The sequence below is a fragment of the Vombatus ursinus genome, unplaced genomic scaffold (assembly GCF_900497805.2).
Source record: "Vombatus ursinus unplaced genomic scaffold, bare-nosed wombat genome assembly UNPS02015255.1, whole genome shotgun sequence".
NCBI classification, from domain to species: Eukaryota; Metazoa; Chordata; class Mammalia; order Diprotodontia; family Vombatidae; genus Vombatus; species Vombatus ursinus.
Window position 1 is genome coordinate 666,066 of NW_020955033.1, and position 25,363 is coordinate 691,428.

The 25,363-nt window shown below is 40.4% G+C and overlaps 1 protein-coding gene across 1 annotated transcript; it reads right to left on the minus strand.

Moving 5' to 3' along the window:
• Window positions 1-6,493: 6,493 nt before the first annotated feature.
• Window positions 6,494-18,080, minus strand: LOC114031897 (transcription factor SOX-17-like). Its single transcript, XM_027847093.1, has 2 exons — window positions 17,753-18,080; window positions 6,494-7,506 (listed from the first exon to the last, which is right to left on the minus strand). The coding sequence occupies exons 1-2, from the start codon at window positions 18,078-18,080 to the stop codon at window positions 6,617-6,619; spliced, it is 1,218 nt and encodes a 405-aa protein (XP_027702894.1). The 3' UTR covers window positions 6,494-6,616.
• Window positions 18,081-25,363: the final 7,283 nt, after the last annotated feature.

A 25,363-nucleotide genomic window follows, 5' to 3' on the forward strand; every position in this document is an offset into this window, starting at 1 on the left:
GCAGCACTAGGAAGTTTTGTAGGCTACTTACTAGCAAACTCAACACCTCTACTGTAGAGAATACCATCATACTGCCAGTTACCCAGGCTTACAACATAGTTAATCATACTCAAAACTTTACTCTTTCTCATTCCTTATCCAATCTGTTGCCAAATCCTGTAGATTTCACCTTCATAACCCCTTGAGTAGGCCACCCCCTTCTCTCTTCTAACACTGCCACCACCCTGATGCAGACCTTCTTCATCTGATACCCTGAATATTTCAATACCATACTGGGCTGGTCTCCCTGTCACATCTCTCCTCCTTTCAGTCCATCTTCCACTCACCTATCAAAGTGATCTTCCTAAAGTTCATGTGTGACTGTGTCACCACCACCCCCCCCCCGCCCAGTAAACTCCAGTGGCTCCTTTTCACCTTAAGGATCAAATATATAATTATTGTTCAAAGCCCTTCATGATGTGGTTCCCCCACCTTTCTTTTTTTCCATTCTTCTTATACCTTATAATCTCCCCATCAATTCACCCAGATTATCTGTAATTCAGTGCCACTGACTTCCTTGATGTTCCTTGAACAAGCACTACTCCAGGCATTTTCATTGGCAGCCCTGCATGTTTAAAATGTTCTCTTTCATCTCCCCTCTTGGCTTCCTTCAAGTCCCATCTAAAATTCCACCTTCTACAAGAAGGTTTTCCCAAACTCCCCTTAATTCCAGTGCCTTCTTTCTGATTACTTCCAATTTATCCTGTATATAGATTGTTTGTACATACATGTTTGCATAAGCTCAAGAATAGGGGTTGTCTTTTATCTTTCTTTGTATCCCCAGCACTTCGTTCAGTACCTGGCACACATCAGAAGCTTAATAAATGTTTATTGACTAACTGAAATCCAAAAGATGCTGTGGGCAGATAAGATAGTAAGACCAGGGGGTCCTTACGCTACAGGCACAGGTTAAATGGCACTGCCCAGGGTTTGAAAGGTATGGAAACAGGAAAAATAGTAAGTACTCAAAAGACCTGAAGATGTAGTAGCAGTAAAATGGTAATGCCTATTGGTCTTCCCTCTTAACCAGGATCATAGTTGGTGACTCCTCCAATTGGTGTGAACAGCCTTGTCCACTCTACAGGGAGGAGGGTAACGGGAAACAGCAGAGTGAGTGATAGTGAGACCAGGAAAATAGGAGTGAACTTGAGGGTCTGAGTGGGACAGGAATTCTGTCCCTCCCAGGGAAGTGGGAATGAGGAAGGAGTAGAAGCTGAGTTAAAATAAAGAAAAAAGGGGAGGGGGCTTTAACATGAAGGTTTTGAGAGAGATCCTCTGCTACTCACTCTGCTGGGCCCTGAATGAGTTCTGGATGGTAGGACGTGGGACATCTACTAGGGAAGCAAATTGGCCAAGGAAAAATGAGAAACTCCTGAAGATGAAATTCTAAAGATAAAATGATAAACATTTCAAAAATATGACTTGTCCAAAGAAATGTATATGAATACACAACCAACTCACCAATGAAATTAGATTTTGCAAAGATACATGCAGACGATGGAAACAAAAGGTACTGCAAAATAGTCTCAGAAATGCTAGAGCTCAGAATGACCTGAATTTGGAGAGGAAAGTTAAGGTCAGATGGCACCACTCCTTGGGTGAATGGAACAAACCTCACCGAACCACAGAAGGCAGAGCTATTTATTCATTACATTTGCCAAGGATAACGATCTGGAAATGAAAGAACAAAAATGGTTAGCAGGGAATTGTTACCTAAACTAAGTAAAGAGACAGTATGGGAGTACCTAAATGCCTGATCCGAAGTAATCACATTCTCCTGTACTTAAAGAAATGGCTGATGTAATTGGTGAGCCAGTCCATGACATTTTAAAGGTCATGGAAAATGAGAAAGGCATCACAAAGGGACAGCATGCTTTAATTAATAAGAGGTTGTGCCAGACCAACCAGTAGCTAAGTTGGTAGATCAGGGGAATGTTGTAGTTATATTTTACTGAGATTTTAGAAAATACTTGATTAATAATTAATGATGATGATGATGATAGCTAGCATTTATATAGTACCTTAAGGATTTCAAAGTGTTTTACAAATATTAACTCATTTTATTTCTTTACAAAAATCCTGGGAAGTAGATACTATGATTATCCCCATTTTACAGATGGGGAGGGAAGCAGAAAGGGGTTAAATGACTACCCCAGGGACACACAGTTCATTAAGTGTCCCAGGCCACTTTTGAACTCAGGTGTTCCTGACTTCAGGCCCAGTGCGCCACCTAGCTGCCAAAGCATAACCATGAGATCAAATACCTCATACTATTCTTCTGGAAAACATTGAGAAATATGGGCTAGATAATTGTCTCTATTAAAAATAAATAACATACTTAAAACAACTCTATGCAAAGAAAATGATACAATGAAATGGATATAGAACTACCCAAAAAATGTTCAATGTTCAATATCAACTTTACCTGTCATCGTATGTCCTTCATATTTTTGCCAATGACATGGAAAATTGCCTACATTGCATGTGTGCCTGTAGGATTTGCAGATGGCTCAAACCTGAGAAAGACAGCTAACATTATGGAAAACAAGGTCAAAATCCTTTAAGATCATGACAAGTCAGAATGAAGAGCTAAATTGAGCAAGATGGAATTCCAATAGGGATAAATGTAAATTCTAACCATTTGGGAGTGCAAGAAATTGATTTCACATTTAAAAGATGAGGGAGACAGAGTTAGAAGTTTGTTTTTAATTCCAAAACCTTGGAATTTTTGTGCACTGCAAGATCACTATGAATGAGCAGTGTGAGGTGTCAGCCAAAAAAACTAATGGATCATTTCTAATGATTCACTTTTTTCTACCCTTTGGCAATTGGGGTTAAGTGACTTGCCCAGGGTCACACAGCTAGTAATAAGTGTCAAGTGTTTGGTCTGAGGCTGAATTTGAACTCAGGTCCTCCTGACTTCAGGGCCAAGCTCTATCCACTACGCCACCTAGCTGCCCCCAATGATTCACTTTTTATCAAAGCATGAAGAATAGCTTTATTCACCCTACAAAAGAAAGCCACTTAATTTAGAAGTCCACAGAGCTGCTACATTTTTTTTTCAGAATGAATGCTTCTTGAGTGACCCAAATGGCACCAAAACTCATGTACAAACCTTACTGTTCAAGTGATAACATAATAAGACATTTGAACTGAACTACACATTAAACACAGACCATGCTCTCTATTGTACCAACACATTTTAATTTAAGCTATTTTGAGTCCAACAAAATGATTCCCTAGATTTCAGTAAGCCATTTGTCAAAACTAGATTGTTTTTACAACTCCTGAATTGTTCTGAATAATTACTATTGCCAAGCAGCCTGACATAGTGGAAAGGCCATTGGTTCTGAAGTCAGTGGACCTAGATCCAAGTTTCATCTGTGCAACTTTGAATAAAACACTTAACCTCTCTGGGTTGCAATATTTATTAAAAGTCTACTATGTGTCAAGTACTGTGACACTGGGGGAGGGTGGAGAAAAGGACACAAAGAAAGGTAAAAATAGTCCTTGCCTTCAAGAAGTTTACATTCTAATGGGGGAACACAACACCTACATACAAACAAGCATATAGGATAAAATGGAGATCTCAGAAGGTGATAGCATTAAGGAAGAGTAAGAAAGGCTTCTTGCAAAAAAGTAGTTTTAGCTGACACTTGAAGAAAACAGGAGTCAGAGGTGGGAGAGGGGATTCCAGAAAATGGAGGACACGTGAAAATACAGTTTCTTAATCAGTAAAATTAGGGGACTGTACAAAGTCTGGGGGAGGGGGGGCAGCTAGTAGTTAAGAGCACCAGCCCTGGGGTCAGGAGGACCTGAGTTCAAATCTGACCTCACACACTTACTAGCTGTGGGACCCTGAGGAATTAACCTAACCCTGTTTGCCTCAGTTTCCTCAGCTATAAAATGAGCTGTAATGGAAAACTGCAAACTACTCCACTATCTTTACAAAGAAAATCCCATATGAGGTCATGAAGAGTTGGGACACAACTGAACAACATTAAGTCTCTGAGATTCCTTCCAACTCTAGATGTGATTCTAAGGAAGATACTAACATCCAATCATAGCATGATTCCCACAGCTTCAATTCACAGAGGTGTTTGCCTCCTCTGAACTGCAGTACTTAAATTTCTACTGTGAACATAGCAATTAATTACATACTGTCTCATGACACTTTATGCCTGGTATTTTACTTGTTTTTTGTTCACAGCTACATTCTAAACTCTAGGAGGGCAGGACTCTGCATACTCTTTTATGCCCCTCTTAACAATAAATATTCAAGTCTCCTATTGGTAAGACACAGCATCCCACGTGACCTTGAGGTAGAGATAGAAGGAAGGAGGAAACCAGCATTGATTTAGCTCTTAACTATGTGCCAAGGACTGTGATAAGTGCCTTACAAACATTCTCATTTGATCCTCACAACAACCCTAGAAACAGGTGCTATTATTATCTGTATTTTACAATTAAAGAAACTGAGGCAGACTGAAGTTCAAGTAATTTGTCCAGGGTCGTACAGTTTAGTGCCTGAAGACAGATTTTGAGCTCTTTTTTTCCCATATTAGGTCCAAAGCTCTATCCAATGTACCACCTAGCTGCCTTACACATAGTGGGCTTAATATTAGTCAAGGAATTGTGTTTGGAAGGATGAGAGGGGAAAGGATGCAGAGGAACTCATATATATAATGAATTGGGGATAGCTGTCACCTGACTGGAGTCATTGTTGGAGAAGAACCTTGGTATGCACAAGACAGTTCTTTGGTATCATTTACCATAGAGTGTGTGGAAGCCAAAAGGCCAAGAAAGACTCCAAGGACTGGGAGTACCGTGATCCTATTGTGTTTCTGATTCTGTATCTGATCCCACATATGTACATTCCGAGAATGTCTTGCGTGGGTCGTTGGCTCATTCTGCATAAATGAATAAGTGAAAAGTACTCATTAAGCACTTACATGTGTTCAAAGCACTATTCTAAGTGCTAAGTATACAAATAGAAAACACATTCCTGTTCTTAAAGGTGGTTTCAACTACAAGTTAGCTTAAAAGGTCTTTTGATCCTTAGGGTTGGTGATATATCTTCATTTCCCTTGACAAAATCTTAGTTTCTGATGTTTTGACCATTTCAGTGTTAAAGACTGGTGATGGTTAAAGACTTTCTTTCGCTATGTCTTCAATAGCTAGACCACATCTTGACAGAGATTGTTTCTTGGAATAATCGCTGATTTAGAAATGAGTAGTTTTGAAAGTAGGGGTCGTAGGGCAGAATGGTTGCCTCTTCCAGGGCTCTTGGGCTGACCTACTCTTTAGAGTCAGTTGGTTAGCAGTTACTGATGATGTGACACAGAAGGTGCACCCTTTTCCCAAGTGACCCCTTCAGTTATAGCTACTGTTATGCTAGACTGAACCTAGGGTATACCAAAGAAAGGATTCTAAGCAGTGGTAACACACCTCATAGATTCAAGCCTAGAGATTCTCCTCTGACCCTAAGCTGAGTTCAATACCTTATTTCTAGGGGGAATTTCCCTATAATGGGTACTAAGATATGATAGAAAGGATTTATTCCAAAAATCAGATACCCTAAGGAGGTCCAGTGATAAAAAGAACAGTTCCATATTTACTTTCAATAGAACACTTTTAGTAGCAAAGAACTAGAAACAGTAGTAGATGTCCATGAGCTAGGGAATGGTGGTATATGAATACAAGGGAACATTACTGTGTGGTAACAAATCACGACTAGAGATAATGCAGAGATGCATGAGAAGACTTCTATGAATTGATGTAAAGTAAAACATCATTGACACAACCAGGAAAAGTCTGTACAGTGACTACAGTAAAATCAATGGCAGAACAAAAACACAAAACCAAAAGCAAATGGTATAAAATTATGAAAGTTATGAGAAGACAGATCCTGCAGGGGATTAGGTTGTGAGGGTGAAACACTTGCATATAATGTCAGACTCAGTTGATTATGTTGACAAATTCTCTTTTACATTGTTTGTTATGTAAGGGAAAATCTATTTAAAAATGCAAGTGACAAAAAAGTCAAAGACAAAAAAAATTTTAATGACACTTAGCTCACATCCATGAAGTAATATATGCATAAGAAAGCCTTGATTATTATTCAATTCCATGTGGCAATGATCAACATAACCTCTCATCAAGTTTATTCATTTTTTTTTTCCTTTGAGGATGTTCTTTAGAGGTAGAAAACACTTTTAACTGTAGCCTTTGAAGCTAAACAGGCTAAATTCCCTTAAACTTTCCTGAGAAAACAATGTTTTCCTTAAAAAAAAAAACAAAACATTCTGCTTTATTTGCAGATCCACAAAGGTCTAAAAAGTATAGATGAAAATGGAAAATTTTTGCAAGGAAAAATGATTATACAGGTTTATCATTATTTTCTTTAGAAAATAACCACAGGAAATATGAAGACTCTAAACATAAATAAAACTAAAAGAATGTCCATACAACTGGAAAAAAAATTTTGGGCGAAGTACATCTTTAGTTTGCCTTCACTGGGAAAGATATTGCAACATCATTTATATTGTTGGATTCAGTCTGTGAGGAACACAGAGTTTCATATGTTTTGATAGTTATGGTAATAGACTGCAGAACCGGCATCAGACATGACAGAGGATATAGTTGAAGGGTTATGTTCACCATCATGGCCCGGAGAGACAAGCTCCAGCTCTGCTTTACATAAGTGGTGAAAATACTGATCAAATTCTGTGCGGTCCACATCTGCAAGGAGCTCAGCAGGTTGGCTGGTGTCCAGGCCATCCCTGCAGGACAGGGCCTCTGGAGGAGGAGAGGGCTGACTAGATCCTGGCTGATGCTGCATCTGGAAACCACGGACACTGCCCCCAGCCTGCAGGGAGCCCATGGGACCATAGTACATGTGCAGAGGGTTGGAGGGACCCATCAGACCCTGCAACGAGTGGGCCAAGGGTTCCTGAACGTGCCTGTGGTGCACAGCACCTGGGTGAGAGTCAGGATGCACAGAGTACTCAGAGGCTGCAGGATAGTTGTAGGGTCCCGGCTGGCAGTCCCCTTGAAGAGAGGAAGTGAAGAAAGCGGCATCTGGCTCCATGCCATCCATGGGAGAAGCCTCAGGGGTAGGCAGGTTGTAGCTGTCAAACTGAGGGGCCGGACCCAGGCTCTGGCACTCACGGTAGTGTCCCATCTGAGGAGGTAGCACTCCCTGACCCGGGTGGTAGGCCTGTTCATGGAACGGCAGTCCCAGGCTGTCCACACACACTCTGCCCTCTGGACCCAGCCCAGAGCCCGGCTGCTCAGGGAGGCTGTGGAGGAAGCCACTCTCTGCCCGTTTCAGCCTTTTCACCTGCTTCCTCCTCCGAGGCCGGTATTTGTAATTGGGGTGGTCCTGCATGTGCTGCACTCGCAGCCGCTCGGCCTCCTCCACAAAGGGCCTCTTCTCGGCAAGAGGTAACGCCTTCCAGGACTTCCCTGCCAACATGATGAACAAAGTTAATCTTAAAGAATCACAAATCTCAGAATTGAAGACAGCTAATACGCAGCAGAAAGCACATCAGTTCTAACATCAGTGAGCCTGGGTTCAAATCATAGCATGGCCACTTGCTATCTGTTCAACTTTGGATAAGTTACTTACATTTTCTAATGCTGTTTCCTCCTCTGGAAAATGAGGATTTGAAATTAGATAACCTCTAAAAGTTCTATACTCTAACACTATGATCCTGGGACTTCAGAGGTCATCCATCTAGTCTAAACCACAGCAGAACCAAAATAATAACCTCCCACTCTACAGCATACCTTACAAAGGGTCCTACAGTATACCTTACTCATCCTTTACAGGAAGGTCTCCAGTGAGGGAGCTTCATTACACTTTGGGATCACTCTAATTTCGAAGAAATCTGCTTAAATTGGATCTCGAGCAGCTTTTCCACATGCTATTCTTTGTGGAGTTGAACTGTTATTACTATCTCTGCTTCCTTAAGGTCAACAAAGTCCAAGGCCTCCTCCGTAGGAGGGCTTTCAAATCCTTCCTTTAGGTGCCCTTCAACATCATCATGGTGGCCCACCTCTGGAAGCTATCACAAAAGCCAATAAAGCACATAATCACCCCCCTTTCCATATTGGGTTCATAAAATGATGGCCCCAAGGGATTTTATAGCAGGTTCTTACCAAACGTAATTTTTTTCTTCCCCCCTTTCCCTTAGAAACAGAACAAAGAGGGCAGCCACTGGCATAGTGGATAGAGCACCAGCCCAGAAGTCAGGAGGACCTGAGTTTAAATCTGACCTTAGACCAAACACTTGACACTTACTAGCTGTGTGACCCTGGGCAAGTCACTTAACCCCAATCGCCTTAAAAAAAATTTTTTTTAATTAAAAAAGAAAAAAAAAAGAAACATAACAAAGGAGGACTCCATCTGGCTGTAATGTAACCTTATCAACACATCTCAGGATCCCAAAGTCAAGGTTTCTAAAAAGTAGGTCTTGCTTTTAATTAAATCAGTCTACAAGTATTTGTTATGCTCTTGCTATGTGCTAAACTCTCGGAGGGGAAAAGACAAAACCTGCCTTGCTCTCTAGAAGGTTACGTGTAAATGGTGTAGACAACATATACATAAATCAGCACATACAAGATGAAAAGTAACCTTAGAGAAAAGCACTAGTAGTTGGGGAAACAGGGAAAGGGTTCCTTCAGCAGGAGGGGTCATGTGAGCTGAGACTTAAAATCAGGGAAGCTAAAAAGCAATGTTAGGAGAGAGAGAACATTCCAGGCTTGAGAAAGAGTACAGCGCTAGAAATGGGAGGAAGAGCAAGTAGGCCAGTTGCTATGGCCAAACCATAGAATGTATGGAGGGAAATAATGTGCTTAAGTATGTGGAAGAGGCAAGGTTATAAAGAACTTTAAATGTCAATCAAAGGAATTTGTATTTGATGATAGAGGTAAATAGGCTTGAAGCCACGAGAGCTTATTAAGTAGAGGTGACATGGGCTGACCTATTCACTAGGAAACTTATTTTGGTAGCTGGTAGAAAATGGACTAAAGTGGGGAGAGATATGAGGGAGAGAGGCCAATTATTTCAAACAGTCATGGCAAGAGGTGAGTGATAAGGTTTTGAAGTAGGCTGGTGGCTGGGTATGTGTGGGCCATGTCTGAGAGCTGCTGTAGAGAAAGAAATTATAAGCTCGGTAAATGATTAGATTATTGAGAGGGGGGAGTGAGAGATATCAAAAGTATGACACCGAAAATGCAAATCTGGATGACGAGAAGGATGGTCGTGCCTTTGATAAGAGTAGGGAAGTTGAGAAAACGTAGGAGTGAAGGGAAAGATGATTCTGTTTTGGATATATGAAGTTTGAGATGCCTACAAGTCCTTCACGTAGAAATATCAATAGTTGCTGATGTGAGATGCTGAGTCCAGAGACTAGGGATGGATACATAGATCTGAGAATCATGTGAATAAAGGTAATAATTGAAGCCTTAAAAGCTGATGAAATCACCATGTGAGATAATATAGAGAGAAAAGAGAATCAATTGGGCTTAGAACAGAACCTTGGGGTTTGGGCAACCCCAAAAGTTTTGCTGCTGTTGTTCAGTGTTGCAATCATGTCCAACTCTTGTGACTGCATTTGGGGCTTTCTCAGCAAGGATACTGTAGTGGTTTGCCATTTCCTTCTCCAGTTTATTTTACAGATGAGGAACTGAGGCAGTTAAGTGACTTGTCCAGGGTCACACATCTAGTGTCTGAGGCCAGATTTGAACTCGGAAGATGAGTCTTCCTGACTTCAGGCCTAGCACTCTATCCACTGAACCAACAAGTCCATGTAATTAGCATTGCCATAAATAAAAATACAGCAAAGAATTGGGGGGGGGGGTTAGATAGAAGAATCGAAACCTGTTGTGTCATTCCCATAGCTGTTATGCTTATATAAGCACCTCCCACATCTATACAGAAGACCTTCCCAAGTTTTGAGTTGAAACTGACATTTCTTTGGCTAACTTTATGCACCCAACCCCCTAAGGAATTAAATGATGAAACTATATTCCCTTATTCCAAAAACTATATCCCTGATGTTCATGGTCCTCCCCCCCCAACCCTTTCTCTTCACAGGCAGTAACCCCAACCATTGTAAACAGCTCACAATACCCAAATTCTTCACAGAATGAAAGAATCTCAGAATACCAACCCCACAAAAGTAGTTGTACCACCATTTGTCACTTACAGGGTATGGTATATTGGGAAAAGTTTCCACTGCACTAAAAAGTAGGAAAACCTGGGTTAAAAGTAATCCATTCTGCTATACATACTCCCAAAGGGGCTAAATACAAAGGGAAAGGAATTACCTACACAAATATTTAAAGCAGTATTTTTTGTTGTAACAAAGACTTTGAAAGAAGTGAGTGTCCATAAATCAGTTAAGTAGCTAAACAATGTGATACATGAAAGTAATGGAATGTTATTACACAATAAGAAATAATAAAGAGTATAAATTCTGAAAAGCCTCGAAAGACTTATATGAACTGAGGTAGAGTGAAGTGAGTAGAACAAGGAGAGGAACATACAGATTACAATAATGTAAAGGAAAACAATTCTGAAAGCCTTAAAAACTCTGCTCTATTAAATGACCAATCATAGTTCCAAAACACTAATAATTAATTGTGCTTCCCATTTCTTGCAAAAGAGGTGAAGGAACACAGAATCAATCAATGAGCATTTATTAATAACCCATCATGTGTCATGCGCTGAGCAATAAATACAAGGTAGTTAAATACTAGGTAGCTTGAGAAGGCACTAGCAGTTGATAGATGAAGAAAGGCAGCGTGTGCTAAGTGGTGACTGAGCTGTATCTTGAAGGAAGAAAGGGTGTCTATGAAGCAGCTGTGAGATGAAAGCATACTTCAGGCATTTGGGATGGCCAGTATAAAAGCATAGAGACAGAAGATGGAGCATTCTGCTTGAGAAAATGGACTAGGCCAAAACTAAGGTAAAATATGTCCAACGAAGCTGGAAAAGGTCACAAAGGACTTTTTTGTGAAGGCAGCTAGGTGCCACAGTGGTAATAGTGTTGGACCAGTTAGGAAGATCTGACTTCAAATCCTATTTTGGTCAATTTACTAGCTACCTGTGTATCCATGAGCAAGTCTGCCTCAGTTTCCTTACATGTATAATGAGGCTAAACAGCATCTACCTCCCATGGTTATCATGAGGATCAATTGAGATAACATTTGCAAGGTGTTTGCAACCTTAAAGCACTATGTAAACGCTACTTATTTTATTAAAAGTTCAACCAAAAGTTTTTATTTTATCCTAGAAGCAATAGGGAGCCACTTATGTGATTATTGAGTAGGGGAGCAACATAGATCTTCAACTAAAGAGAATCACTTTGTCAGCCCTGTGTAGGGTAAACTGAAGTGGAAAGACTTGAGAGAGGACTAGGAGATAAATTAGCAGATTATTGCAATAATTTAGATGACATGTAATAAAATCCTGAACTATGATGAATGAGATATAAATCTCTAAACAAGGTAAAAAATAAGTAATACATTCCATGTTCTTCTAATTTTCCTGCAATATCTCTTTGTATCTGTCACTTATCCATCTTGACCCCATCTTGATAAACAGTGTTGACATTGGTTCATGTCCAGCCTCTGCCACACTGCCCTCCAGTTTTCCCAACAATTTTCACCAAATAATGAACTCTTATCCCAAGTCTTTACACTTGTCAAAATAATGGTTATTATATTCATTTGCTGCTATATAAGTTGTATGTCTGCTCTGTTTCATTGATCTGCTCTTCCACTTCTTAGCCAGTACCAGACAATGTGGACAATCACTACCTTATAATATAGTCCCAAGATCTGGCACTGCTAAACCTCCTTTCTCCACATTTTTCCTTATTAGTTCCTTTGATATTCCTGAGTCTTGCTCTTCCAAATGGATTTTATTATTATTTTTTTAATCCAGTAAAATAATTTTTTGGTAATTTAAATTGGGACGGTATTGAATGTATAAATCAGCTTAGGTAAAATCATCATTTCCCTTATATTGGCCCTGCCTACCCATGAACAATCAATAGCTCTCCAATTATTCAAATCCGGTTCCACCTATACAAAAAGTTTTGGGGGAATGGCTGAACAAGTTAAGGCATATGATTGTGATGAAATACTACTCTGCCATAAAAAATGATGAGCTCAATGATCTAAGAAACACATGGAAAGACCTGCACAAAAATTGAAGATCAAAATGAGCAGAACCAAGAGAACATTGTATACAGTCACAGCAACATTGTTTTAAGAACTACTTTGAACAAATAAGTCATTTTGCCCATTATCAATACCAAATTAATTACAAAATACATATGCATAAAGATGCTATCTGCATCCAGAGAAAGAACTGATAAATAGAAGTATGTGTAGAATTATGTGTGTGTGTTACACACACACACCTATTTGTGTCTAATGGTAGCCATCTCTAGTGTGGAGCAGGGAAGGAAAACAAAAAAGAAAAAAAAAGAAATTATATATAAATTGTATATATCATATATGTAAATGGAATAGCAAATTATACATACAGGTTTTCAGTTTCATGTGCAATTTTTTTATTCTACTGTTATGGAAATGCTTGTTTATCCCATAAATTAAAAATAAAATAAATTTTTAAAAATAATAATTTAAAAGATTCTAACTTTACCACTTACAAGCCAATTCACCTCTGTGAGCATCACTTTCCTTATTGGAAAAAGTCTGTCGACAAGCTTATTATAAGAGCTTATTATGTGCCAGGCACTGTGAGCCAAGAGCTGGGAGTATAAAAACAAGAAAAAATAAAGACAGTTCCGGGCCTCAAAGAATTTACATTCTAATGGTGGTAGACAATACATAAAAGGAAGTTATTGAGGGATAAAGAGGGGCATATGGCTAGGGAGTATGAATGAAGATTCCCCAGAGAAATGAAGAGATGGTAAGTCCAGGTGCCCTCCTAGTTCAGGGAAGAACCATCCAGTCAAAATGGGGCTGAGGGTCCTTCCTAAGTATGAATTCCCAGGTTGAAATGATATTTCAGGATGAAGAGTTTGGGGTGGGGGAAGGGCAGGGAGATCAGACTAGAGCAGAGATTTGTCTTCTGCTTTTCTTTGGATCTCCATCCAGTCCTCAGCATATCATAGGCACTTAAATGCTTGCTGACTAGCTTTTTGACTTATACACTACCAATCTGACAGTTTGTAAGGAAAGGATCTTATAACCTTTAAGCGCTACATAAATGTGGCCTTTTAAAAATATATCTTGTTTCTCACAAATTTAAAGCATTCGACAATAAGGTTCTAACCATTAGAAGCATACTTGAACTCAGCTAGTGTGACTTGGAACAGAAGTCTCCTGACTGGTCTCCTTGCCTCAAATTTGTTCCCATGCCAAACCATCCTTCATTCAACAACCAAAGTGATTTTCCCAAAGCATAGATCTGAGTCTCTCCACCCACAAGGATCCCGAGCCCCAACCCCTTCCCCCCTCCAATGCCCCCGCCCATTTTTCCATTCCAGGCATAAAATACCCAGGGCAGGCAGGGTGTCCTCTGCTTTCATGGATCAAATTCATAACCTGTCATTCCACAATTCTAATTTCAAATCTTCCTCCAATCCCCTCTGAAAATGTTAAACCTCAATTCCACTAACAGTTCACACTTTAGCAGGGATTAGCTATAGCCTGAGTCTAAGTGTCCAGTACAGACACAGGATGGGTACCCTAGAGAAGAAAGATGGGAAGGAACCCCAGGGAAAGGAAAGGGGCACGAACAGGAAAAGTGCCTAAGGAACCCAAGGCAAACTTTGTCTGCTTCATATTTTTGACCATGACTGACTGGGGCCTTCTTCTACCGGAAATATAACAGGGAGCTGTTTCTTTCAACTCCCAAAGCACATTTGCTTACTTTGTCACATAATTTATTTGATAATTATTATCAAAGATTGCCTTGCATAATTACTCCAGCTGGAGCTCAAGCTGGAAAGGGCCTTAGGGACCCTCTAGTCCAATCCTTTTTACAAAGTAGGAAAGAGGCATTAAAAGGTTAAGTTAATTGCTTAGGGGCACACAGCTAGTGTCAGAGACAATATTTGAATCCAGCTCTACCAGACCCGAGGGCAGGGCCGATCACAGCAACTACATCTCAAGTCCTGAGGCCTTCCCTTTGTATGCACCTTTTGGTCAGAAAACATCCCCCTCACACCTACTTAGACAAATATTAACATATTAAACCTTCAGTCAATTCACAGCCACATCTAAGCCCCCTTCCCTTTTATTATTCTAATACCTAAAGTCTCACAGCTTGGATTCTTCATATTCACCTTTTCTAAACTGGATCCATTATGGAATTGGAGGAAGACGGTTTTGTCTAACAGAATCAGAACTGAAGGGACCTCAAAGATCATCCAGTCGCATCCGTTCAACTGAACCAACCTTCTCTGCGGCTCAGGGAAGGGCAAGTGACTCACTCAAGGTTTTAACAAGTATTAACTACCAAGATTCAAACCCAAGACCTCCAACTCCAAGGCCAATCATCTTTCCACTACCCATAACAGTCTCTATAATTAGCACAGGGTTTTGTTTTGTTTTTTCTAAACTCCAAGTCAAAGAATCTTAGAATCTCAGAGACAGAAGGGACCTCAAAGTTCATCTAGATCAAGTCAGACCTGAGCAGGACCTGCTCAGCAGTCCCTGACAAGGGATCAACCTGGCTTCTCTGAGTGAAGACTTGCACGAATTTAGGCAGCCCATTGCCCCTTGGGTCAACCCCAGTTGTTGGTAAAGTTTTCCATTCTAGCAAAAGAAAATCTGCCCCTGCAACTTCCACATAGCTAGCTGCTAGACTCCAGTCCTCTCATCTCAAGCCAAACATTTAATATGTCACACAAGGCCTTCAAAGAGTTGAAGACAACTCTCACGTGTCCCCCTTTCTACTCAAAGATATCTCCATATTCCTTATATAGAAAACACAATAGCATGATCTTTCGACCCCTTCCCCTTTTGGTCTTTAGCTATTTTTCTTATCTGTGAAATAGAAATAAAGTGCTTGTTGTGCAGAAAGTTAACTCTTTTCCAAAGAAATTTTCTATTTTGTAAAATAGGTTTATAATTTGGTTTTACCAATAGCAAAATACTACAAACAAACTAAATGCCTCATCATTAGAGAGAATACTTTATAGCAACAAAGATTAATAAATACAAATATACAGAAATATAGGTAAAGCCATATGAATTTATGCAAAATAGAGCAGAACATGAAATGGTAGACACATTGATTGTATCTATGCAATACAGGTATGCCTATGTTGATGAGTCATCTCCATCTTCATCCCAACACTCCATGCCTTTGCACTGCAGCCTATCCCCTATACCTGGAATAGTCTTCCCTTCCCTTCCTTACCAATGCTTCAGTTTCTCTGGCTTCCTTCAACACTCAGTTCAAATGCCATCTGCAGGAGGCTTTTTCTGGTTTGCTCTAGGATCCTCTTTAAGTACCTGGTTATTTTCATGTTTTTCTCTCCTTTAGAATAGGAGTTCCTTGAAAGCACAAATTATTTTTGCCTGTCTTTTTATCACCAGAGTTTAACACATAATAAGTGCTTAATACATGCATGTTACCTGACTGATTTGTCAAAGTTCATACATCCAGTTGGTTATCACAGGAAGGACTTAAAACCCTGATTTTTCTGACTCTAAAGGCCAGCCAACTAGCTGCTACACAGAGGTTTCAAACTCACTGGCCCAAGGGCAACTCCTGAGTGCCAGATGAAAAAGTAATTGAGAAATGTTTAACAAAAGAAATAAAACTACAATACAACATAAATAATGTTAATTTGTGGTCTACTAAATCAAAGTGGAGCCAGCAGGGATCTGTTTCTGTTTGAGTTTGACACTATAGCATCACACTCATCTTCCTTACCAGCAAGTACCATTTACCTTTCTTTCATAGTCTTTTTAAAATAAAAATTAAATAATCTCCCCAGGCAGTTATAGGAATGTGGCAACAAAGATTTCAGGCTGTTTTTTACTAAACTAATGTATGACCATTCCATTTATAGAATTTCAGAACTGGAAGAGACGTTAGAGATCATTTTATCTAAGTCCCTTACTTGACAGTTGAAGAAACTGAGGTGTTCTAGACTTTCCTAAGGTGGACCAGGTAGGTTAGTGGCAATGGTTGAACTAGAACCTAAATATTTCTGGATCCTGGCCCAGTGCTTTTCCATCACAAAATACTGCTTTCATAACATACTGATCTCTGTCTTCCTCATTTCAGAACGACTAAGAAACAATAAACAAAGTTTTAAAGCTATTTTGTAACCAAAAAAAAAAAAAAAGCTAAAATTGGTACACACTTATCCTGCTCTTTAGGAATTAACCCCAACTCTTTAGCCAAAAAAACAAACAAAATAAAAACAAACAAACAAAAAACCTGGCATAAGGCGCTAAGGACTGAAACTGTGACTGCACTGTTAGGGAACTCCGAGGAGAGGGGACTCCCTCTACCTTCTGCATAATTCATTATGTTAGAGTGACCTGGGCCAATTGAGAGGTAAAGTAACTTGCTCATGATCATTTAGCAGGTATGAGCCATGGGCATAACTTGAACTCGTCTCCCGTTTCCCAGGAGAATTCGCTATCTGCAATACCCATTATGTCGATGCTTCTCTGAGTGTGAACAGTTGACCATAAAATAAAAGTCATACTATAGGGCAGCACTTTGAAGCACAGTTGCTTCCATACTGCATGGTTGTAGACTGGACCGACAAAAAACTCTTTGCATTGTTGTTTACACACACACACACACACACACACACACACACACACACACACACGGTATCTACACAGCAACCTCTAACAGTTTGTATTCGTAAACAAGATGGAAAATTGTAATATGCTCTTATCGTCGTCACTGACCAATATTTTTAATCTCCAATGCAGCGTACTCTTATGTCTCAACTTTTAACCTAAGAAAATTCGGATATCGGCTTTATCTTTCTACTACTACTTTCGTTATGGTTGGACCTGACTTTCAAGCAGTTCTTAGCAAACTACCCAACCCACTGAAACAACATCGCAGGAGAATCATTTAGGTCCTCAGCACCTCTTTATTACCAGCCTTCGGATAGGGACCCCTGATTATACTTCGTATAGGAAACGTCTCTACCAACGAAGGTAAGCACTTTTCTGCAATTTATCCTCTAGGAGAGTTGTTGACCTTTACGCTTAGAAGTTAAGTGACCTGACCTGGGTCATTAAGCCAGTGGAAATTGAACCTAGAACTTCCTGATTCTGAGACCAGCTCTCAGGTCCACTGCGCCACGCTGCTATCAAACCAAAAATAATGCCCAGGGACCCCTTTGCAGTAGCGAAAGTAAGGTTAAAAAAGGTGTAATTGACATAAACGCCTATTCAGGTTTTCCACTGAGGGGACCCCATAAAGGGGCTGTGGTCCAATCGGGATAAATTTTCCTTACCCCCACCCCCGCCCGTGGTCATTGTTGTACTGCTGGATACAGTCAGTACAAAAGTGATAGGGACACTTGTGGACAAGCCATTGAACAGACTAAGGTCAAAAGCTCTCTTAGAGTAACCGCCACTTGAAAGATCTTTGGTACAGATGCTGGGTCTTCTTCCCCCACCTCCCGCCCCTTCCCAAGTCTCCTAGTTCCTGCTGCAAATGCCCAGGAGCCCCACTCACCCAGCATCTTGCTCAGCTCAGCGTTGTGCAGGTCAGGGTTCTGCTGTGCCAGCCTCTTGCGCTCGTCCTTGGCCCACACCATGAACGCGTTCATGGGCCGCCGGATGCGGGACTCCCCTTTGCCACGGCATGCAGTTCCAGAAGCTGCAGAAGTCGCGCTGCTCCCGCTCCCTGCACCCGCACTGGACTCGTTCTTGACCTTCATCTCCCCCAGGGGGCTCAAAGACTCTGCCCAAGGACAGGGGCCCATCCCGGCCATCATCATGGGCAGCGTGCACCTGGCCTGGCTCTGGTCGTCACTGGCGTACCCTGCATCCGGGCTGCTCATGGCTCTCCTGCCCAGACTTCACGGCCTGCACCCCGCCCCGCCCCCCACACCCTCAGCCGGGACCGACGGTTCCCCCAGTGGCTGGTCGAGGGTGGGAAGAGAGCGCGGTTTGCCGGCGAGAATCAATGATCTATCTGGATGATCTGATTCCCAGGATCCATTCAAAGCCACCCCAACAAGAAGCGCCCCAAACAGACACTGCCTCACTAGAAATGCTCTCCCCGAAGCCGCTCCTCTTTCTACACCCACGCGACCAATGGGGCTCCGAGGGCGGGTCGGCTCCCTTGAGGTGTCAGATGCCCCTGCCTGACCAGCGGGAGCTATCTCGACTGCTGCTCGGGTTTTACCTGAACAGGTGAGAGCTGGAGAAAACCTGGAGTCCAAGAACTGGACCTCCCTGAACCTGGTTGCTCTTTGGACAGTTAAGACATATTGCGCTCCTGGTCACCTCTGATGCATACCGGTTTCTCCACTTACCTAAAATAGAGGTGCGCAATCTGGGGGAGCATGAATTTGTGGGGTTTTTTTAATGCTTTGATAACTGTATTGAATATAATTGGTTTTCTTTGTAGAACTGCGCATTTTATTTTATGCATGTAAAAACAATCTTCTGAAAAAAGGTCCATAATTTTCACCAGACTGCCAAAGGGGTCCGTGACACAAAAATGACCACCCCACGAGGAGGCCTATATCCTGGCAGGGAGCAGGTTCTGGGTGAAATTTCCGCAAGTCACCTCTAAGTCTTGGAGATATGGCAGTCCGAGCCCTGAAATCAGTTAAGGAAGTACCATAATCGGTACCTTTCTCAAATGGCCTGGAGTCTTATTAATTCCAAGAAGATGGGAGGCGCCGTGAGTAGAATACTGGCCTAGAGTCAGGAAGACTTAAGTTCAAATCCAGCCTCAGACACTGGGCAAGTTAGTTAACATCTGTCTAACTCAGTTTCCTTGTCTGTAAAGTAGGGATAATAATAATAATACCTATTTCCTAGGGGTTTTGTGAGACAATATTTGTAAGGTGGTTTGCATAATTTCAAGTGGTACATAAATGTTAGTATTAAAAAACCAAATTAGGTGTTTATTTCAAAATTCTGAAAGTCACTAAAATAGCATTCCTCACATCAAGGTATTTTACCAAGTTAAATAGATGATAGATACTTGAAAAGCTTAGGAATTATTTCAAGGATTGTGAGATGAATGTAAATTTAACCATATGTAAAACTTAATAGGGATCTGAAAACATTGCTCCCTCTTATTTCCTCATCCGTGTTCGGATAGAACCCCAGTACCCTCCTCCCTCTAGCAATTTAGAAGGTCCGGGACTTCCCAGTAGCATGTGCAGTATGCTGTGTTATTACAGACTTCCCACAAGGCTCTCCGTTCTGCTTAGAACTGGGTACTGATTTCTTTTACCTATACCCTACTAATTCTAGGCTGCTACAACCCCTCTTGTAAACTCAGCCCCGCCCCGCCCCCAGAGTCTTTTAATCTATTAGTATTACTACCAGTTCAGAAATATAATGAAAACAGCAGAGCTCTACTTTGGAGTCAAGAGGCTGTATTCGAATGCTGGTTCTGCTACTTGCCATACCTATTAACTCGTTGGACAAGTAACCTCGCTAGTCATTTGTTTCCTCATCTGTAAAATGCGGGTGTTGGACTAGACTACTAGGGAATGTTTAAAGTTCCTTCTTCTAAATCCTACGTTTAAAAATAGCGCGTTTGTACAGCTGGGAAAGCTATATAAACGCGCTATTTTAAATCGTAAGATTTAAAGGTTTGTCACTCCTACGTTTATTTCACCAAGCTCTCTCCCTGATTACCTTAATAATATTAACACATTTAATCAGAACAAATGAAAAAGAAACACTGCACTGAGATTTTTCACTTTCTGATAGTTATAGTCACCCAGAGCCTTTCTTATTTTCGAATCCTTGTGTTTAACCCAGGGTTACCTGGCCGAGGCTAACTGGATGAAGGACTGTCTTCCAGTGGGTTCCTTCCTTCGCTTAACCCTGGCTCTGATACGCCTCTCTGGACTTTGGTCTGAGGGAATAACAAAGAAATAAAGTCCCAAAGTTTGTCCTGAGCCAAGAGTAGCTAGAGAACAATTGGGTCCCTCGACTTCGGTGGTCTTGGACTTTTTAAAAAGATTTTCATTTTTCTTCTTGCAGAACCCATGCTCCCCTCTCGTGTTGGTGGGAAGGTTGGCTGAACGGAAACTGATGGCCGAAGACCTGCCACAGGTCCCCCACTATTTCTACTTCTCTTCCCTCCCCCAATTACTCAGTCCCTTATTTGTATACATCGAATCAGTTCGGTAGTGAGCAATACCCTGCACCTCAGATCCCCCCTCCTATCCCTTCAAAAGATTGTACAAATGCTTTGTCCTTCCCTTCCCCCACCTCATCGCAGCTAATCTCGTTTTAGCTTTTCCCCAACATGCAGATTCACTATAATCAATGAAAGAGGTCTATCAGCAAGATAGAAAAGGTCGGGGAGGGGATATTCTTTCCTTAACATTTCAAGGGAGACACTACTCCTAGGTTGTTCTTGGGCTGTTCAAGGTTGTTCTGTCTGTCCTAAAAAACAGAATTCCCTTTCCTCCAATCTAGCCCTGGGAGGAAAATACTTATCCCGGGTAGATGTGTGTTTTTAAAGCTTCATGCTCATTCTCAGAATTTCCTAGAACTTTTAGTACTTCTCTTCCTTGCCGGTTTCTCTATCCTCCCTTTAATCTTGTGTTGATCTCTGTTCATCAGTCAGATTCAGTTTATTTTATTGAGAAATTTTAAGGGAGCTGTGACACGGGGCCTGAGAGACTGGGAAATAGTGACGGAGACAGGAAGAAAGTCTGAGCAGGAAAAGAGTGTTGGCAGGGGTGGCATTTCTATCAAGACTGCTCTGATTTAACTGGCCCTCATTAAAAGCACATTTTAAAGGGGGGAGGGTACAATACGAAGCATTTCTGCTGTCCTTGGCACAAAAATAAGGCAACCTGCTGTTACAGGTCCAGAGAGGCTGAATTGCCCGATGTTTCACGTTGTAAAGAGGCTGGAGGCAGTCATAATAGAAATATTATTCTCATATTTGATGGAGATGACAGAAATAGTTTTGTGATAAGTTGTTACTATTGTTCTTTCAAGTTTAATGAAACATGAAAGGCAGACCATTGTACAAATAGAAGAATGTTGGGGTTTTTTTTAATTGAATAAAAGTGTTGGAATGTAAGCTCATCTTCCATAGGCTGTGTTGTTTTATAGTCTTGAGCTAAGCCTTGAAAGATAGGAAGGATTTCAAGAGGTGATGATTACTCTCCTCCTTTGCCAGGCAAAAAGGCTAGCAAGAACAAAAATTGAGAAGTGTGGAAGAATGGTTTGAGGATTGTCTACATGCATACCTGACAGTATGTGCCTGTTCTCTGTCCACTCTCTTTCATCTGTTTTCCTCCTCCCTATTGTATCCTCCCTCTCCTCTTCCCTAACTCTCCCCCCTTCTCTTCCTTCCCACTTCTCTCCCTTTTCTCTTCCCCCACCCCCAAGGACAATAACAACAGGTTACACAGACAATTTGATCTGAATCTTTTCAATCAGATAAGATAGCATGTAAAGTACTTTATAACTTTAAGGTATTAAATGTTCAGTTAACATCATCCAGCCCTGTCCTTTAAACATCTGAGTACAAACTGCAGTCTCTGGATTCATAAGATCATCAATTTCTAGATGGAAGGGACCCCAGAAGCCATCTAGTGATTAGATTCTAGTCCAACTGTCTCATTCTACAAATAAGGAAACTGAGACCCAGGGGTAAATGACTTGTCCAAAGTCACTTAGGTGGTATGCTGTCATAGGTGGGATTTGAATTCAATTCCTTTAACTCCAAAGTCACTGTTCTTCCCATTGTACACATCCTCTCCCACTACATCAGGGAAAAAGAAGGACACCAGCACATCCTTGTCCCAAAGAGGAATCTCATCCTCATTTTCCCCAAAGAATTTCCTTTAATTGTCAAAAAAGGAGTTTTAAAGAAAAAGATGACAGACGTACGTTTCTAGAACCCTCAGAAAAAGACAAAAACACTAATAGTGTCCTAACACTGGCAAACAACCTAATCTCTTGTTTTGGGGTTTGACTGCTCCTTCAGGCTAGGATCTAAATCAATGAAGCAAAAGTCTGCTTTTATGCCTAGAACTGATTTACCTGGAAAATGAGGGTTGGTTGGCCAAGGCTTTGGCTACCAGAGGGAAGGAGAATGTGGTTAGGACAAGTAAGGGTGGAGATCTTCGTAAACTGCATAGTAATATAAAGATGGGAGCTGCTGGGCTGTTTTCCGGAATTGTCGTGAGGAACTCAGTGATAAACTAGAATGGCCACTGTGGGGCAGAAGTTCTTTAATTCAGAGGGAAAAAAATCTGACACGGCAAAAGTCAAGAAAAGATAAAGATCATCCCTGGGCTTTGACTCTTCATTAAGCTCAGCATGGAACCCTCAGGTATTGAGTAGAAAAAAGACTATGGGATAAAAGAAAAAGGGGGAGAGAGGGAAGAGGGACCAACTGAAAGCAGTCAGAAATGGGGGGCAGGAGCAGTTCATTTCTATTTCATAGGGAAGCAGAAATATGAAGTGATGTGGAGAGAGAAGTAAAAGGGAACTGACTACCAAAAGAGATTTCAAAGAAATGTTAAATTTAGGATTCCAGGTAAAATAACCAAGGTAGCTTTTTTAAAACCTCAAAATGCTATTGATAAAATGACAAAATAAAATTTAAAAAAATAGGAAGAGCAAAAGTTAAATATTCAATTTCAAAAATGCAGAATTTTTATTTTTGTTTTTGCCAGTTTGTTTAGATGGTATATTTGAATCCCATTTTTTTTAATTTGGTAGGAACCTTAAAGATAATTTTGTCCAACTTTCTCACTTTACCGAAAATGAAACAGATCCATAGAGACATAATGATTTTCCCCAAGGTCACACAACTACTGAAATCAGTACAAAATTTGGGCTTTTCCAATCTTTACTTCTACCAAGGATAATTATACATGTTTATCAACCATACAGCAGCCATTAAGAAATCTTACTTTTAAAAATACTCTTGGGAGGGAAGGGAAGAAGAGAATATGGAGCTCAACATTTTTTTAAATGAATGTTTAAAATTTTGTTTACATGTAATTGAGAAAAAATAAAAATTAAATTCAAAAAATAAGTACTTTACTAAAGAGGAAATAGTAGTTATGGGTATAAGTTTAGTAATTGAAACATATATATATACACATATATATATACACATATATTTGACTTGTGGGACTTGTAAGGGGGTGAGGATATTTTTATTTACACTTAAGTAGCTCATGGGAACATGGGACTTTTAAGATAAGAAGTTGCATTTACATAATATTTTAGTATATCTAAGGGCTTCCACATTCACTATTTTATTTGACTCTTTCACAACCCAAGTTAGGTAGTAAAAGTATTATTACTCCCTTTGCACTTAGGGAAACTGGGGGTCAGGAAGCTTCCCCAAGGTCACACAACTAGCTAAATGACTAAGCCTGAACTCAAACCTAGATCTCTTGATTCCAAACACAGAGCTCCATTCACTCTATTGCACCACATACTTCTTAACCTAGAGATGATCTAAATATCTCAGTGGAGTAAGTGCAGGTATTATCATTTTAATAAAATTAAACTGAGAACAGTGTGCCCCAACTCCATCCAAGTCATAACTTGACAAAAGAGGACTGATTTTACCAGTTAGGAGGAAATTCAAGAGTTTGAACAATCAACTCTTTTTTCTCTTTGGAACCCTTTATTACTCTTGCCATGAGTAGGGGAAATTGTACCAAGGGAAAATGTTGCCCATTTTATTCAATAATCTTGGGGAATAAACTTGTTGAAATTAATTTGCTTGGAAAGCACCTCCCCGCTTCTTTTAACAGGCTGAGGAGAGGAAGGGGTGACTTTTTCCATGTATTGACTAGTTTTACTAAACTTCTTTTCTCCCTCCCCCTCTTTTTGGATTTATGTTCTAGGAAGTGGGATGAAAAGCAAAGCCTGAAATGTTGGTGCTATAGGAGCAGGATGTAGGAATTTTTTTAATGCAACTCCCTGGATCTTAAAATTACTCTCCAAATCACTGTTGAGAATAAAAGTTTCTAAAATTAAATCAACCATGCAATTTAGAATTTATCAATTTAACATTTTGATTAGTTAAATTGAATTCCTTTGAAATATTGTCTCTTTCTGTCACTGCCACTGATTTTATCAACCATTTTTGCTTCTAGCTCTCTTCCCTGAAATCAGTCTCTTGTTAGTCCATTTTTTGCATACCTGCACCTCAACGGTTGGATCTTAAGTTTTGACTATTGTTACAGAGGACTTTTAGATTCAAATAAAAATTAAATAAATGTTATCCTCATAATGCTAGCAAAAATTCCTTCCCTAACTTTTTGCATTTTTACTTTAGTGATCCCCCAGTTTTTGCTAATGACACTTTTCCTTGAGCCTCTCCTACACATCCCTAAAAATTTTTAGTGAGGACATTTCTCCTGATGCAAAATAGCATACTTTAAAAAAAATCAAAGTTAAGTTAAATGACTCTGGAGCAAACACATTCAAAATAAGTCAATTCAACAAGCATTTATTAAGCATCTAATATATCCTAGGTGCTAGGGATACAAAGAAAGGTTAAAGCTTAAAAGTCCCTGCTCTGAAAGAGCTCACAGTCTGATAGAGCACACACAATATGCAAACAATTATGTACAAATAATATGTAAGCACAGGACAAATTGGAAACAATCAACAGAAGAAAGACATTAGCACTAAGGGAGATCTGGAAAGGCTTCTTATAGAAGGTGGGTTTTGGAAGGGGCTTATTTGAAAGTCAGGGAAGGCAAGAGATGAATATGAGGAAGAAGAGAATTACAAGGCCTGAGTGAGAACCAGTAAAGATGCCTGTAATAAGGAATGAGAGTGTCCTGTGTGCAGATGAGCAAAGAAGCTAGTGTCACTGAATTACAGGGCATGTGGAAGGAAGGAAGGTGTAAGAAGGCTGAAAAGATAGGAAGGGGTAAGTTATGAAGACCTTTCAAAGATGAACAGAGAATTTATATTTTATTCTGAAGATAATAGGGAGCTACTGGAGTTGATTGAATAAAGAAGTTACTGGTCAGATTTGTGTTTCAGGAAGATCACTTTGAAAGGAGGGTGGAATAGAATGAGAAGAGACTTTGAGACCCGGGAAGCAAACCTACAGGCTGTTGCAAAGATCCAGGCATGAGGCAATAGG

Bases quoted from the DNA above. Each gene is read 5' to 3' on its own strand.
- LOC114031897 (XM_027847093.1), bottom strand. From the start codon at position 18,080: ATGAGCAGCCCGGATGCAGGGTACGCCAGTGACGACCAGAGCCAGGCC. The intron at 7,507-17,752 runs GTGAGTGGGGCT...TCATGTTGGCAG, and splicing joins TGAGCTGAGCAAGATGCTGG to GGAAGTCCTGGAAGGCGTTA.